We start from the raw sequence: 14,679 nt of genomic DNA, 5'->3' as shown, positions 1-14,679 counted from the left end.
TTACCTTGTTTTCTTGAGTGCTTCAATCATTAACAGTTTGTCTTCATTTGAAAATAAATGTTTGGCACATAGAGGGGCTCAGTAAATAATGGTTAAGGGAGGGAGGAGGGCCTCCTTTTGGGGGGTGGGGAGCATGATCAGAGAAGGAAATGGCAACCCACTCCAGTACGCTTGCCTGGAAAATCCCATGGACGGAGGAGCCTGGTAGGCTGCAGTCCATGGGGTCGCGAAGAGTCCGGACACGACTGAGTGACTTTACTTTCACTTTTCACTTTCCTGCATTGGAGAAGGAAATGGCAACCCACTCCAGTGTTCTTGCCTGGAGAATCCCAGGGACAGAGGAGCCTGGTGGGCTGCCGTCTATGGGGTCACACAGAGTCAGACAGGACTGAAGCGACTTAGCAGCAGCAGCAGCAGGAGCATGATCAAATTGCTATCTAGGTTTCATAATTCTCTTTTTTCACTACTGAATGAATTAGTTCTGATTTTTGAATTCTCTTTTTTCACTACTGAATTAATTCTGATTTTTTAAACTAAGGGTAGCATTACAGACAGTAATATACTTATCTGGATTTATATTTTCATATGGTTATCATATTTACCAGTGAGTATAGAAGTTTGCATAATTAAATGGGATACTAATTCTTTTTGTTTCTTCAGTATAACTCAAATATGTTACCAGGATTTTTCTGTTTATATGTATACTGTGATTACAGGCTGCTGGATTTGGTTGTTCATCCTGTCCCCCAGCCTTCTGAGTGTTTGGAGTTTATTCAGCAAAGCCCCACAAGGTCTCCTTGGTCCCTGGCATCTAGTTCATTGCCAATAAGTTCACAATTAACAGGATCACGTCAGAATGCCTCCAGGGCTTCAGAATTACATTTACTTGAAACTCCTCTTGTTGTTAAGGTAAATATTATGTTACATATCTAGCATCTAGTGTTCATAGTGAAGCTAGGAAGTTCCTTACATATAGCAGAGAGAAATAAAACTATTGATAATTGACATCTCTGGGTAATAGGGATTTTAAGCCTTTATTTTCCCTTTTTCTGTGGATGTTTCCAAAATGCTTACTGTATTATAAATTAGCCTTTTTTCTTTGAAAAATGCTTTCATGTTCATGTTGTGTTTTTTTTTCCCTGATACCATTTTGCTATTTTTTCATCAAATGCTTTCTCATTCTTAACATTTTTTAAAGTTTTATTTTAAAATTCTAGCTCCTTCAGCAAAATTATAAAGTGTTACTCTTTCCTACTCTCAGTAGGAAATTGCTTTTTCCTTCACCCTTTCTGATAAATTACTAGCAGAGAAACCACAGCTAAACTTGTGATGACAGGTGACAGTGGACTTTACCTTCCTGTTGGAAAGCCATTTTCACATATGTTGTCTGCAAGTTCCTTGTCCAGTATTCTGGATTGAGTCCCGGAACTTTTTACTTACTTTTTCCTTAATTGTTTCTGGATATCCAGCATTTAAAGTGAAGCCAAGGAATTCTTATTTTTCAAATTGGATAAAAGATACGTCAATAAATGCTGTTCCTAAAATAATTATTAAAAGAAATTGAAATGGTGGTTGCTAAGATGAAGTTCCTAATATTTAATATCCAGTATAGTATTTCTAACTTTTTTTCTTCTATTAAAAAAACACTCACATTTTATATTCTCTGCCATTAAGTTCAAATGAAATTAAATGAGGGAGTAATTTTGTACTTGCTACCAAAAAGAATCTGGAAAAAATCAATATATTCTTATGATGGATCTAATGGAATTTAATAATTTAATAGGATCCAGTCATTTGTTTACGAGTCCTTTAGAGGAGAGGTTAAGTGAGGAAATTGTTTTTGCTAACTAGTTCATCTGCTAATTATTTGTAATCATTGTAGTAAACCATCAGAATTCTCATAAGTAGTTCAGTTACTATTGGATTCATGTAATGAAATTATATTTTTTCTAAAACATTCTTAAAGTCAGTCTTATTAATTTAGATTAGCTTGCTGTAATTAAACTAGGTTCTGTTCACACAGTATCATCTCTTTCACCTACTAAAGTTTTCTAAGCAATAGTTAAATAATTTATCTTATATCAGCACTTGATTTTTGAAGTTGAACTTAAACCTGGGAATAATCAAGGTTTAGAATGATTATAGATGCAATTTTATGTTTTATGCAAATTTACGTTATAAATAGAAAGCTCCTAGTAGAATTTTGTTTTCTTTCCAGTAATCTATAATAATTTTTATTATTGATGTTTTTATTAGAGATGAGAATTTAGTCACCATTGCCACTCATTTGGCTTTGTCTGTCCTTACGTAAGTGTCTTTTACAAACGCTAATGGTGAATTCCATTTGCTGTGTGTCATAGAAAGCTAAGACTTTGGCTATGTCAGTTACTTCCTCTGGATTTGCCGAGTTCACTCCTCAATCCATCCTGAGGTCTGGTCTTCGAACAACACCTTTAGCATCTCCCTCTCTGTCGCCTGGAAGATCTCTTACTCCTCCTTTACGACTCAAGGAAACTAGAATTTCGTTCATGGAAGAAGGCATAACCACGAAATGGACTGCTCCAGCAGTAAGTTTGATAATAGTTGGAACAAAAAGACTTCTTAATAAGAATATATTAAGCTCCTATCAATGTAAATGATATCACTGTAGATTTTTATATACAGTCTTGCAGATAGTCATAAAATCAGAAAACGTTAGTTCAGAGAGAAACTTTAGGTCCTTGGCTAAGCCAAACCTATCATTTACAGGTGAAGAAAATAGGGCTAGAAGCACCAAGTTAAATTGTCTATAACCACATAGTTATTTGATGGAAGAAATGGGACTGGAATTAAGATCCATGGTTGGTTTTGTTTGTTTGTTTTGTAATATCTTTGTTTTTTAACCTGTATTGTACTGCTTCTCTTGGTAAGTTCCTAGTTTGTTGTCTGTTTGGGAGGGTATGTCTTTAGAGCTTCACTGTAGGTTAATAGGAACCCATTGGTGGTTATTGGGCATCTTGCCTATTCTGTATTCTAGTCTTTTGGAAGTACTGATCTATTACCAATTAGAGAATCATTAACAGTCATTAACTTTTAATCATGAGTCTGAGGAGAATGGATTTAGAGTAAGTAAATTTTGATGGAGAAAAGAATTTGGAGATAAACAGAACATGGAAAGGGTGGGTATGATTGGGATGGATAAGTTAGACTTAACTGATTTTTACTAGTAAAATTTTTTTTCTCCAAACTCTTTACTTAATAGACTATAGATGACAGCAAAACAAAAACATTTATTACTGCATCTTTACATAAATGTGGAGCTCCAGCAGAAACTGAATGGCTGAAGAACAAAGATAAGACAACATCTTTCCCCCTGGATAGCCCTGAAAAGGACCATCAAGAAATGGATGTCAGGCCACAGGATACAACTTCACAAAGTTTGGAGAAACTGGATGTGAGCGTAGAAAATAGCAATACTTCCACCAGATCAGACCAGACTACCTTAGAGTATCAGGATGCTCCATTACCAGAAGACTTTGAAGATATTTTGATAGCCTCTAAGTCAGTGAGCTCTTCCACTGAACTGATTACTAATTTAACTGAACAGACTGAGAAGAACAGTGATAAAGATACATTTGAACCAGGAGTAACTCCTCCAGAGCCAGAAAAACAAATGGGTAAGGACTCATCCCAGATATTCAAAATGGCCATTGATATCCTTCAGTAAAATTTGTAATAGAAGTTTTTCTACCATAAGAAAAGCAACAGGAAATCAACAGGGTTAAATAATTACATGATCATAGCACAGTAGGTTCTAGCCATAGTACACATATCTTATTCTTTCTACTTACAAACTTTCATTCTAAGTAGGTATGAGGTTTGAGGAGAGGAGAACTTAATGTGTGTTCTATTTTCATTTGGAAATGAAATTTAGAAAAGAACAGTAATGATTAAGGAAGCAATGTCAAATTATCAGTGTGACTTAAGGTCTTCCTATAGTTATGAGAAATAATACTACTACCTTTACAGACTAGATTAACTTACCCATCCAGCAGCCTCAACTTTCTAGAAAGCTGCTCAGAAAACAGGAAGTTCATTCTACTCTCCATCCGTACCTCCAAAATAATCACTAGAAGGTGAAAATAAATGTCCAAAGACCCATGAATTTATTGTCTTTATATTCATTTATCAAAAAATGTTTGAGCCCCTAATCTTGTGCAACGGACAGGGTCCGCTTTGTGTGTGTTAGGTATTAAGGATAAATAAAGTAGAAGATAAAGAATAAAAATGCACTAGATGCTAAGGATACACTAAGTAGACGTGGTACTTGCCTGCATGTAATGTAAAGTCTAGTGAGTGAGTGATAGTTGCTCAGTCATGCCTGACTGTTTGTTACCCCATGGACTGTAGCCTGCCAGGCTCCTCTGTCCATGGAATTATCCAGGTAAGATTACTGGAGTGGATTGTGGATTATATCAAACAAGTGTGTACGGTGCAGTTTGATAAATGCTATGCTGGGAGACACAGTAGGAATGAGTGGAACACAAGAAAGGGGAGAGACTTTGCTTAGAATTGGTGGATCAGAAAACTTAGTCTATTTTTATCTTTCTTACTCCTGCACAGATTTAACAAGCTTATTTAAAGATAATTCGTATCTTTAAATCTGTAAAACCAGTGTAAAAATGTGTGTCATAGTGATTTCTTTGGGAAAACATTTTCTGCCTAGGCTGAACTAAGGTTTCTTAAATGTGAATCCAGTGAAGTTTGGGTTAATGTTTTTATTTAATAAACATACACATTATTAATTGCTCTAAGAATTACAGTTCAGTTCAGTTCAGTTGCTCAGTTGTGTCCCACTGTTTGTGACCATATGGACTGTGGCACACCAGGCCTCCCTGTCCATCACCAACTCCCAGAGGCTACTCAAACTCATGTCCATTGAGTCAGTGATGCCATCCAGCCATTTCATCCTCTGTTATCCCCTTCTCCTCCTGCCTTCAGTCTTTCCCAGCATCAGGGTCTTTTCAAATGAGTCAATTCTTCACATCAGGTGGCCAGAGTATTAGAGTTTCAGCTTCAGCATCAGTCCTTCCAATGAATATTAAGGACTGATTTCCTTTAGGATTGACTGGTTGGATCTCCTTGCACTCCAAGGGACTCTCAAGAGTCTTCGCCAACACCACAGTTCAAAAGCATCAATTCTTCAGCGCTCAGCTTTCTTTATAGTCCAACTCTCATATCCATACATGACAACTGGAAAAACCATAGCTTTGACTTAGACGGATCTTTGTTGGCAGAGGCATGTCTCTGTTTTTTAATATGCTATCTAGGTTGGTCATAACTTTTCCAAGGAGCAAGCATCTTTTAATTTCATGGCTGCAGTCACCATCTGCAGTCATTTTGGAGCCCCCCAAAATAAAGTCTCTTACTGTTTCCACTGTTTCCCCATCTATTTGCCATGAAGTGATGGGACCAGATGCCATGATCTTAGTTTTCTGAATGTTGAATTTTAAGCCAACTTTTTCTCTCTCCTCTTTCACTTTCATCAAGAGGCTCTTTAGTTCTTCTTCACTTTCTGCCATAAGGGTGGTGTCATCTGCATATCTGAGGTTATTTATATTTCTCCCGGCAGTCTTGATTCCAGCTTATGCTTCATCCAGCCCAGCATTTCTCATGACGTATTCTGCATGTAAGTTAAATAAGCAGGGTGACAATATACAGCCTTGACATACTCCTTTTCCTATTTGGAACCAGTCTGTTGTTCCATGTCTAGTTCTAACTGATGCTTCCTGACCTGCATACAGATTTCTTAAGAGGCAGGTCAGGTGGTCTGGTATTCCCATCTCATTTTCCAGAGTTTGTTGTGGTCCACACAGTCAAAGGCTTTGGCATAGTTAATAAAGCAGCAGTAGATGTTTTTCTGGAACTCTCTTGCTTTTTCAATGATCCAGTGGATGTTGGCAATTTGATCTCTGGGTCCTCTGCCTTTTCTAAATCCAACTTGAACATCTGGAAATTCACAGTTCACATACTATTGAAGCTTGGCTTGGAGAATTTTGAGCATCACTTTACTAGTGTGTGAGATGAGTGCAGTTGTGTGGTAGTTTGAGCATTCTTTGGCATTGCCTTTCTTTGGGATCAGAATGAAAACTGACCTTTTCCAGTCCTGTGGCCACTGCTGAGTTTTCTAAATTTGCTGGTATATTGAGTGAAGCACTTCACAGCATCATCTTTTAGGATTAGAAATAGCTCAACTGGAATTCCATCACCTTCACTAGCTTTGTTCATAGTGATGCTTCCTAAGGCCCACTTGACTTTGCATCCAGGATGTCTGGCTCTAGGTTGGTGATCATACCATCATGATTATCTGGGTCTTGAAGATCATTTTTGTATAGTTCTTCTTGTGGTGTATTCTTGCCACCTCTTCTTGATATCTTCTACTTCTGTTAGCCATACCATTTCTGTCCTTTATTGAGCCCATCTTTGCATGAAATGTTTCCTTGGTATCTCTAATTTTAGAGTTCTCTAGTGTTTCCCATTCTGTTGCTTTCCTCTATTTCTTTGCATTGATCACTGAGGAAGTCTTTCTTATCTCTCCTTGCTATTCTTTGAAACTCTGCATTCTTTCCTTTTCTCCTTTGCCTTTTGTTTCTCTTCTATTCACAGCTATTTGTAAGGCCTCCTCAGACAACCATTTTGCCTTTTTGCATTTCTTTTCCTTGGGGATGGTCTTGATCCCTGCCTCCTGTACAGTGTCATGAAATTCCATCCATAGTTCTTCAGGCACCCTATCAGATCTAATTCCTTGAATCTGTTTGTCACTTCCACTGTATAGTTGTAATCTTAAGAATTTAGGACTGTCTTTATAAATAACATATCTTTAGAAGTTCACATACTCTTTTAATGTGCTGTGTTCCACTAAAATATTTGAATGGTAATTGTTTGATGAGGATGTTATTGGCAGTATTTTCACTCAGTTCAGTTGTTCAGTCATGTCTGACTCTTTGCAACCCCATGGGCCTCCAGCACGCCAGTATTGAGTAACATGGAGGCTACTCCATACTCAAACTCATTGAGTCAGTAATGCCATCCATCCATCTCATCCTCTATCATCCCCTTCTCCTACTTTCAATCTTTCCCAGCTTCTAGGTCTTTTCAGATGAGTCAGTTCTTCACATCAGATGGCCACAGTGTTGGAGCTTCAGCTTCAGCATCAGTCCTTCCAATGAATATAGTATTTTCATTGATGAGTCCTAAAATGATGAGGCAGTCTCAAATAGACATTTTTATTGTTTTGTGGGGGGGATTATATAGCACAGACTTTAGAGTGAAATCAGCTAAATTCGAATCTTACTAGCTCAGCTAGTTACTAACCCGTTAAGCCAAAAGTATTAGTTACAGATGAAAGAAGGGGTTGGGGTGGGGTTTGGCCTAGGCTCAGAGAATTAGAAGGAACTGGTAGTCTGATGCCAAAGGAATAAACTAAAAGTATGCAAAAAAGCAGACCCAACAACTTATTAAAAAGTAATAAACCAAGACTGGCAGTAATTGCTAAACATTTAGTAAATATATATGTTCTTAACTGTATTATTTACAGGCACCTTAGAAGATGCAGAAACAAAGAATGGCTTAGTTGTGGAGGGTGTACTTTCGGAATTAAATCGCTTAAGCCCCATTCAAGGAGTTGAAGCTTCTCTTTGTGTACCTTCAGTCTGTGAAGAGTAAGTTTATAGAGAAAATTTCAAATATTGATAAAGTTTAATGAAGCTGTGAAACAGTAGTAAATATTGGTATTTGTTCCATGCATAGATTAGCTCTTATTTAGATCTTTGTCTCTGTCATTTCCATTTTGGTACTGTATCTGTCATATAAGAAATTCATTTGTACAGTTCAGTGTTATTTAGTAGTTATTATGAAATGATACCAGATGTTTCCTAAACATACAGAGACTTGATAAATTGAGGCAAAACTCTTTAGATCACCAAAGAATATTATTTTTGTTGAAAAACAAAGGTTTCGCTTACGGCCACACATTCTTCCATGCTCTCCTGCTTTTGGTGGTCTCAGAGTAATCCGGTATGTATCCTGTAGCACCAAGGCTGATCATAAGGGAGATGGTTCAGATGGTTCAGAGGCAGTATTGATCCTTGCCATTTGGTACTACAAGACTCAAGTTAGAAGTTACTGTTTTTCAGTGATAGCTTGAACTATTATGCTCCCAGTTCTTCAGTTTCCTTTAGCACTTACACATTCAGCCAGTATACTAGGTGATGTAGGACAGTGCTACTTAAAGTGTGTACTAGTAAAGTTGATGCCAGTTACTGAAGACTTTATGGTCTGCAACAAGATAGCAGCTTCTATTAAAATACTTATCAGTCACCTTTTTGGAAGTTAGCTGAACTAATCATTGAGGTGATTGATTGACCTTCTGGCATAAGCTCCTTATCTCATTGCAAGACTGGACACATTGTATATCAGCACTTTGGAGAAATGAATGCTGTTGTAGAGAATACAATAAAAAGTTGCAGCTTCAATTATCAAGAAGTTGTAAGGATATAATTTACTAAGATTAACCCACATAAAACATGACAATTTAAGATACTGTAAGTGCTTCACTGTAAGTTCTGAGAGTGATTTCACAGACCACCCATACAAAAATCAGTATTATAATCGTCACCTCTCATACATTGAACTCAGTCATATTCTTCACTTCTGAGAGTGAAATCGTGGTAACTGCAGTCTTTGCCAGTCCTTCATGGAAAAGGAGGGAGAAAATAGTACGAAAGGATCATCAAGATTGTTGTTTAATTCTAAGGTTTTAAATTTTTTATTGAAAATTAGTATAAATTATAATGGTTTCAGTGGATTACAGCAACGACAAATCAAAAAGCAGTCACTTGATCAGAAACTTGGCATTCATCAGTGACCATCTAGGCAAATATTCAACATCTTGGCGAGCTGGTTCATTTTTAAATGTAAACTTATTTTGTTGTTGGTTCTTGGTTATCCTTACTGTAAACATTGTGATTGAGATAAGTCTTACAAATACACCTATAAATAAATGTGTACATATTCCAAATGCATACTTTTTCTTGAACTTTATAATTGTCCCATTTAAAAAATCAGCATGCTTTAGTTGGCTTCAGGGGAAGGCCACCTCAGAATGCAAAGGGACCACTGTCAACATCTTCCTAGAACTTTTGTCAAGTAGATTAATAGAGGTCACATTGGTCTCCCATTCTGAGTCATTTATCATACTTTTTCCAGTTGGCCTTAAGATATTGAATCTACTGAGTATATAGGGAAAATGTCCATAATATTTGAGGAATTTATTTGAAGAACGTGGCCACTGATAATTAAAAATTGACATCCGTGTAATTTATACTGACCAGCATTTTAAAATCATTTTATTTGTAGTTTAAGGTTATGCCATTGTTTTCAACAAAGTAAAATATTAGAAAATAAGAAAAACAAATACAACATTACTTGTTTCTGAATTCACTTGTAAATTACATAATATTATTCAGAATGAAGTTGCATTGTATATTCTCTGAACCTTGGTTTTCATCAGTAGAGGGAAAAGTAAGAGTTGGGGCAAGGTTAAAGCAGGTCAGAGCAGATGGGATCTTCTTAAAACACTGAAGTATATGTTTCTGTTCCTGAAGGGAACTCACCGTGAAGTCCACAGAACCTGTTTTAGACGAAGGACTGGTCTCTGTTGAAACCTGTACCTCTGCAATTAGAGCAGGTAACAATAAATGTATGTATTATTTTGACTTCAGAATCATTTCACTTAGTGTTTTGTCTAAAGAGTGTTCTATTCTTAGGGCAAAAGAATCTGGATAACAGTCCAGACTGTTACCTGTTATGCCTCTCCAGTTGTTTCCCTAGCTAAAAATAGAATTCTGAGGAAGCGTGTCAGCTATCAGAGCAGTTGGTTGCTTATAAAACACTCTGTAGTTCTAACAGTAGAAGTCTTAGAATGGTTTTTGTGGACATGTTTAAAAAGGAAAAAAGTAAATTACCAGTCCCCACCCAAGACTGTATACTTGTTTTTTGACCTTCTGGGTTTCAGGTATCTACACAGGGTTACTTCCATATTTATTCTGTGTTTGTGATAACTTAAGGCCAAGATTGGCTTATTGTTATTAGAAAATAATCACAAACGTCTGAATTTGCTCCAGGGAAGATTAACAGATGTATGGAATTCATTTGACTTTTTTTTCCCCCAGTGAGTCTTCCTTCCTTCCTTCCTTCCTTTCTTCCTTCCTTCCTTCCTTTTTTTTTGAGTGTCTCCTCTCAGTTAGACACTGGCTTTTCAGAGATGAGTTTGTTTTGCTAATTCATTTCTGCAGTGAATGTTACTGTTTTTACATCTCTGCACGTTCTGTGTCAGTGTTTCTTCAACATAGATTCCCAAGCATGGCCTTGCTAGGTCAACAGTGTGCGCAGGTTTTTAATATTTTGTTGTTTATATTTTATCTTTTTGAAAAGCAAATATGTATTGTCTAAACTGAGTGAGTGGATTCTGATGAAGGAGGAGTATTGTATAGATCCCCGTAGGCTTTTCCTCTTCGAAGATGTTAGAGATGTTTTGACACTCTTGACAGTTGTTCAAGGAAACATTAAGTGCAATGCAGCCTTTCCCCTTCTGTTTGCCTCCCCAATTGTGTATATATCTCTTTTTTGTTTAGCTTAAACCATGGAAGATTAACTCTCATTTTTTTTTTAGCCGTGGCCGAAGTCCCTGGTGATAGTGGAAGATCTGGACCTGTTACCTCTGAAAGCCCTATGGTTTCTGAACATAGACTTGACCAGGAAGTAGAGTTGAACTTAAAAGAAGATCATGAAATAGAAGTTGATGTACTAAAAGCAAGTGTTGACTTACCAGAAGACAAGCCTCCAATTTCTGATGATCCTCCTGATACTCAAGAAATTCATGTAAAAAAAATAATTTTTTATTTCTTTTTTAGTCTCTCAGTGTTGGTTTAGTTAGGTTTCAAACCATAGCTCTAATGTAATGTATTCATGTATTTCGCTACTATATAGAAATCCCTTTATAAAAATCTGTGTTTGAGAAAATATATAAAATACATCATCCTTTAAGAAATTGGTTTCATGAAAACCAAAAGACTATGTTAAAGAAGTGACAGTTTTATTAATTTTCACTCAGTATCCAGTTCAGATGAAAGGTCTTTTAGCCATAAGAAAACAGATATTAGCTACTCTTGAAACATGCGTGACATCAAAACTATCCAGAGCATATATCTGAAAATAGTTGAGTACAGTTAAATAGAATTCTCTTCCATTTCCCCTCCCTTCATACTTGTGGGAAAATGATATTCTGCTGCCTGGGGTTTAACTTCTTATATACGCCAGAAAGGTGGGATTTTTTTGCTATTTAAAATGACTTACATTTCCTAAAAATCCCACCAAATCTATTTTATTATCAACAAGTAAGTTTTTCATGATAAGTGACTTTAAGGTGAAGAAAAATAATCTCTTCTAATTATTTATGATTGTATAGTAGTTGGGAAGTTTAACTCATAAAAATGTCTTGGTTGTCCATATTCAATTTCATGAGTATTCTCACTGTGAATTAGATGGATAAAGTCCCTTTTCCTTCAGCCAGGAAGCTAATAAAATTTGTGGGCATAGTGTAAATGGGAATCCTCATTTCTGGGTATTTCCAGTCTTTCAGTGAATGTGTGGGGAGTGGGAAAATGTCATTGTTTAGGTGGGTGGTAATGTTCTACCTTCTTGGTCAGGAGATCTCTCTGTTACTTTCTGCCTCCTCCTTTTTCTCCCCTTCCCTTACCAAAAGGTAAATGCAAGGACCATTCCTTCTTCCACCAAACCCTTGCAAGAGAGGTACTGAACTTGAAAGCCTTAGGAATTTCATGGTTTATGCAGCCCCAGCAAAGGGAAGAGGATTGAGTCTAGCCCAAGGGAGCTTATGTAGGTGAACTCTTCTTCAACCTTATGGGGATCATGCTGTTTAGGAAAAGTGTGGTTAGTTAGGTAATTTGGGGATTATCATTAGAACATAGTTTGGGGGTTGTTTCTTTTTCTCCGGTTCATTTTTTTTTCCTTGGGTGAGAATAGAATAAGTCCTTAATTATTGCAACTGTTAGCATCATTATAATTTTTAACATTTTTGTTAAGACTGTCTTTTTTAGCCAGGGAAATGTAGACTTCTACTTTAATTCCATTCAGAATTTCGATCTTTTTCTATCTAGTTATTATGACTGAGTGAGAAAGTCTGATTGCTTAAATGGCTATTTTAATAAAGTAAACCCATAAGTATATGCCATATCGATGTAGTTTATGTTTAACAATTCATACACCAAGGGTGAGATGGTCTTTAAAAAAATGTATGCTTTAGGTTAAAATACATACATTAACAGTCTCTTATCTTTAATTTATTTTAGGTAATTGAACATGAAAAGCTTGAAGGTCAAGATTCAGGACAAGAGGCTAGGAATCTTTCATTTAATGAGTTGTATCCCTCAGGAACTCTTAAGCTTCAATACAATTTTGATACCATTGAGCAACAGTTTTGTGACTTACCTGATAATAAAGACTCTGCTGAGTGTGACGTTGCTGAGGTAGATGGAGAACATTTTGTGGCACAGAGCAACTTTACCTTGATTTTGGAAGGTGAAGAAGGAGAAGTAGAGACAGATGATTGTGCAGCATCTGATGTGTTAGCTAAAGCAGCTAATGCAGCCGCTGAGGAAAAACATGTATGCAGTGAGGAAAGTGAGAATCACAGACATGTTGCAAATTTGCCATCTGTCGTAACTAGTGATCAGGAGTCCCAGAGGGTAGAGACATTACCATATGTGCCTGAACCAATTAAAGTAGCAATTGCAGAAAATTTATTAGATGTAATTAAAGACACAAGAAGTAAAGAAGTTACTTCAGATACCGTGGAACAGTCCATTCAAGAAAACATACCTTTAATAAGCCAAAAGGTAATGTGTTCCACCAAGTTGGCCAACTCTACAACTAAGACTGTTCAGGAAACAAGTGCAGTGACTATAAATGTCAGTGAGGTTAATGACATGATTTCCTCCCGAACTCGCAAGAGAGTACGTGTCCAAAACCTGAATGTCAAATCAGCACAACAGGAAGAGCCAGCAGCTGTTGCTACTCCTGAGATGCTGGGGCTTTCAGTTACAAAGAAAACTAGGAAAACAAAAGAAATTGCAGGGGCTTTGGAAAGTGCCTGTTCTGATGACAAGGGAGTATCTCATAACCAGCAAATACCTCAAAATTCTGTTACTCCTAGGAGAGGAAGGAGAAAAAAAGACGTTAATCAGGACATATTAGAAAATGCTAATTCTGTGGAACAAGAATTACAAGTTACTCCAGGTAGGGAATTAAGAGGGTTAAAATCATCTCAGCTGTTGGAAGCAGCAACTGAAGAAAGTTCTTTTAGAAAAGAAGTTAAGCTTTTGTCTGCTACAAAAAGGACTCCTAGAAGAACTAAATCTGTAGAAAATCAGGAAAGTGTTGAAGTTATAAATGATCTGAAAGTCAGCAAAGTAGCAGGTCCTAGCAGAAGTACCAGAAAATTGAGAAGTACTAATTTGGAAGCTTCTGAAGGTGTAGGATATAAACAAGAGGGGGAGTCCGCTGAACAACAACTGCCTATTCAACGTAATAAAAGGGTTAAAAAGAAAGAAGTTAGTGCATTGGATGTTATAGAAGATTCCAAGCTTGATTCCTCCCAGTTGACTATTCAAGCAGATTTTGGTACGCCTGCTACACCTAGGAAACGTGGTAGACCAAGAAAAATCAATCCATCTGAAGATGTACAATCTAAGGCTTTTACGGAAGCAAAAAGTCTCAAGAAGAGAGAAGGTCTCAGCATCCAAAGGAGATCCACAAGAAATACCCCAGCTAAAAGTGAAAATACTGATGTCGGAAAACCAACTTTAGAAGAGTCAGTTTTCATGCCAAATGAGGAACTTGCTGCAGTGATGAGCTCTAAGAAGAAACTTACAAAAAGGACTGAAAACCAAAGCCAAAAACGTCCATTACGTTCAATACCAGAGAAGTACATAGATGAAGAAACGGCACACAAAGAGCCAGATGACCAAGAAGAAAAATTGCTTGCTACGGTTGCTTTGACTCAGTCTTCCCGTAGCACACGGACTAGATCTAGCAAGGCCATCTTGTTGCCGGACCTTTCTGAACCAAAAAATGAGTCTCTTTTATTTTCTCCTCCTGTGTCAAAGATTCCAAGGAAAGAGAAAGGTACTATTATTTCTGTTTGAAGAATAATTTCCATCTCATTTAAAGTCTTCAGCTTAAACTTAAATCAGTTCAAACATGATTAGATTTTGTTAAGGCACTATTGGATCATATCTCCTAAGGTTGATTTTTGGTTACAGGGAATTCCTCTCCCTTCCGAAACAGACTTTTTTGATCTTTTAATAGTAAAATATTAATGTTTTAATTTTAAAGTTTATTTTTAGATTCAAGAATTTTCTGCTTCACTGTAACTTTTTAAATCTTATAATTAACTTTGACATAGGTTTAATTTTTTTTTAGAATAGGATCATTTCTCTTCATTCTGTCCTTATAAGTGACTTGCTTTTGGTTTTTCCCCCAGATAGAACCTTCATTTTTGTCTCATATTCCAGATGATTTGAAGTCCACAACTTCAAATTGTTTTGAAGGGAAGCAGCA

At 36.7% G+C, this 14,679-nt stretch overlaps 1 protein-coding gene across 3 annotated transcripts in view; it reads left to right on the top strand.

Annotated features, from left to right (window-relative positions):
• AHCTF1 (AT-hook containing transcription factor 1) overlaps positions 1-14,679 on the top strand; it is an 83,782-nt gene that overhangs the window by 60,188 nt on the left and 8,915 nt on the right. For 2 of the 3 annotated variants that reach the window (XM_043484544.1, XM_043484542.1), the window contains exons 27-33: positions 717-909; positions 2,361-2,564; positions 3,242-3,656; positions 7,577-7,700; positions 9,645-9,739; positions 10,712-10,920; positions 12,411-14,244. In XM_043484544.1, coding sequence (XP_043340479.1) covers positions 717-909; positions 2,361-2,564; positions 3,242-3,656; positions 7,577-7,700; positions 9,645-9,739; positions 10,712-10,920; positions 12,411-14,244 — 3,074 coding nt within the window. The remainder of the gene's footprint in view (positions 1-716; positions 910-2,360; positions 2,565-3,241; positions 3,657-7,576; positions 7,701-9,644; positions 9,740-10,711; positions 10,921-12,410; positions 14,245-14,679) is intronic. The other variant, XM_043484543.1, reaches the window with a different exon arrangement.

This window comes from Cervus canadensis, chromosome 13 (genome assembly GCF_019320065.1).
Source record: "Cervus canadensis isolate Bull #8, Minnesota chromosome 13, ASM1932006v1, whole genome shotgun sequence".
NCBI lineage: Eukaryota > Metazoa > Chordata > Mammalia > Artiodactyla > Cervidae > Cervus > Cervus canadensis.
The sequence above is the reverse complement of the archived record's forward strand: the minus strand, read 5'-3'. Positions and strand labels throughout refer to the sequence as shown.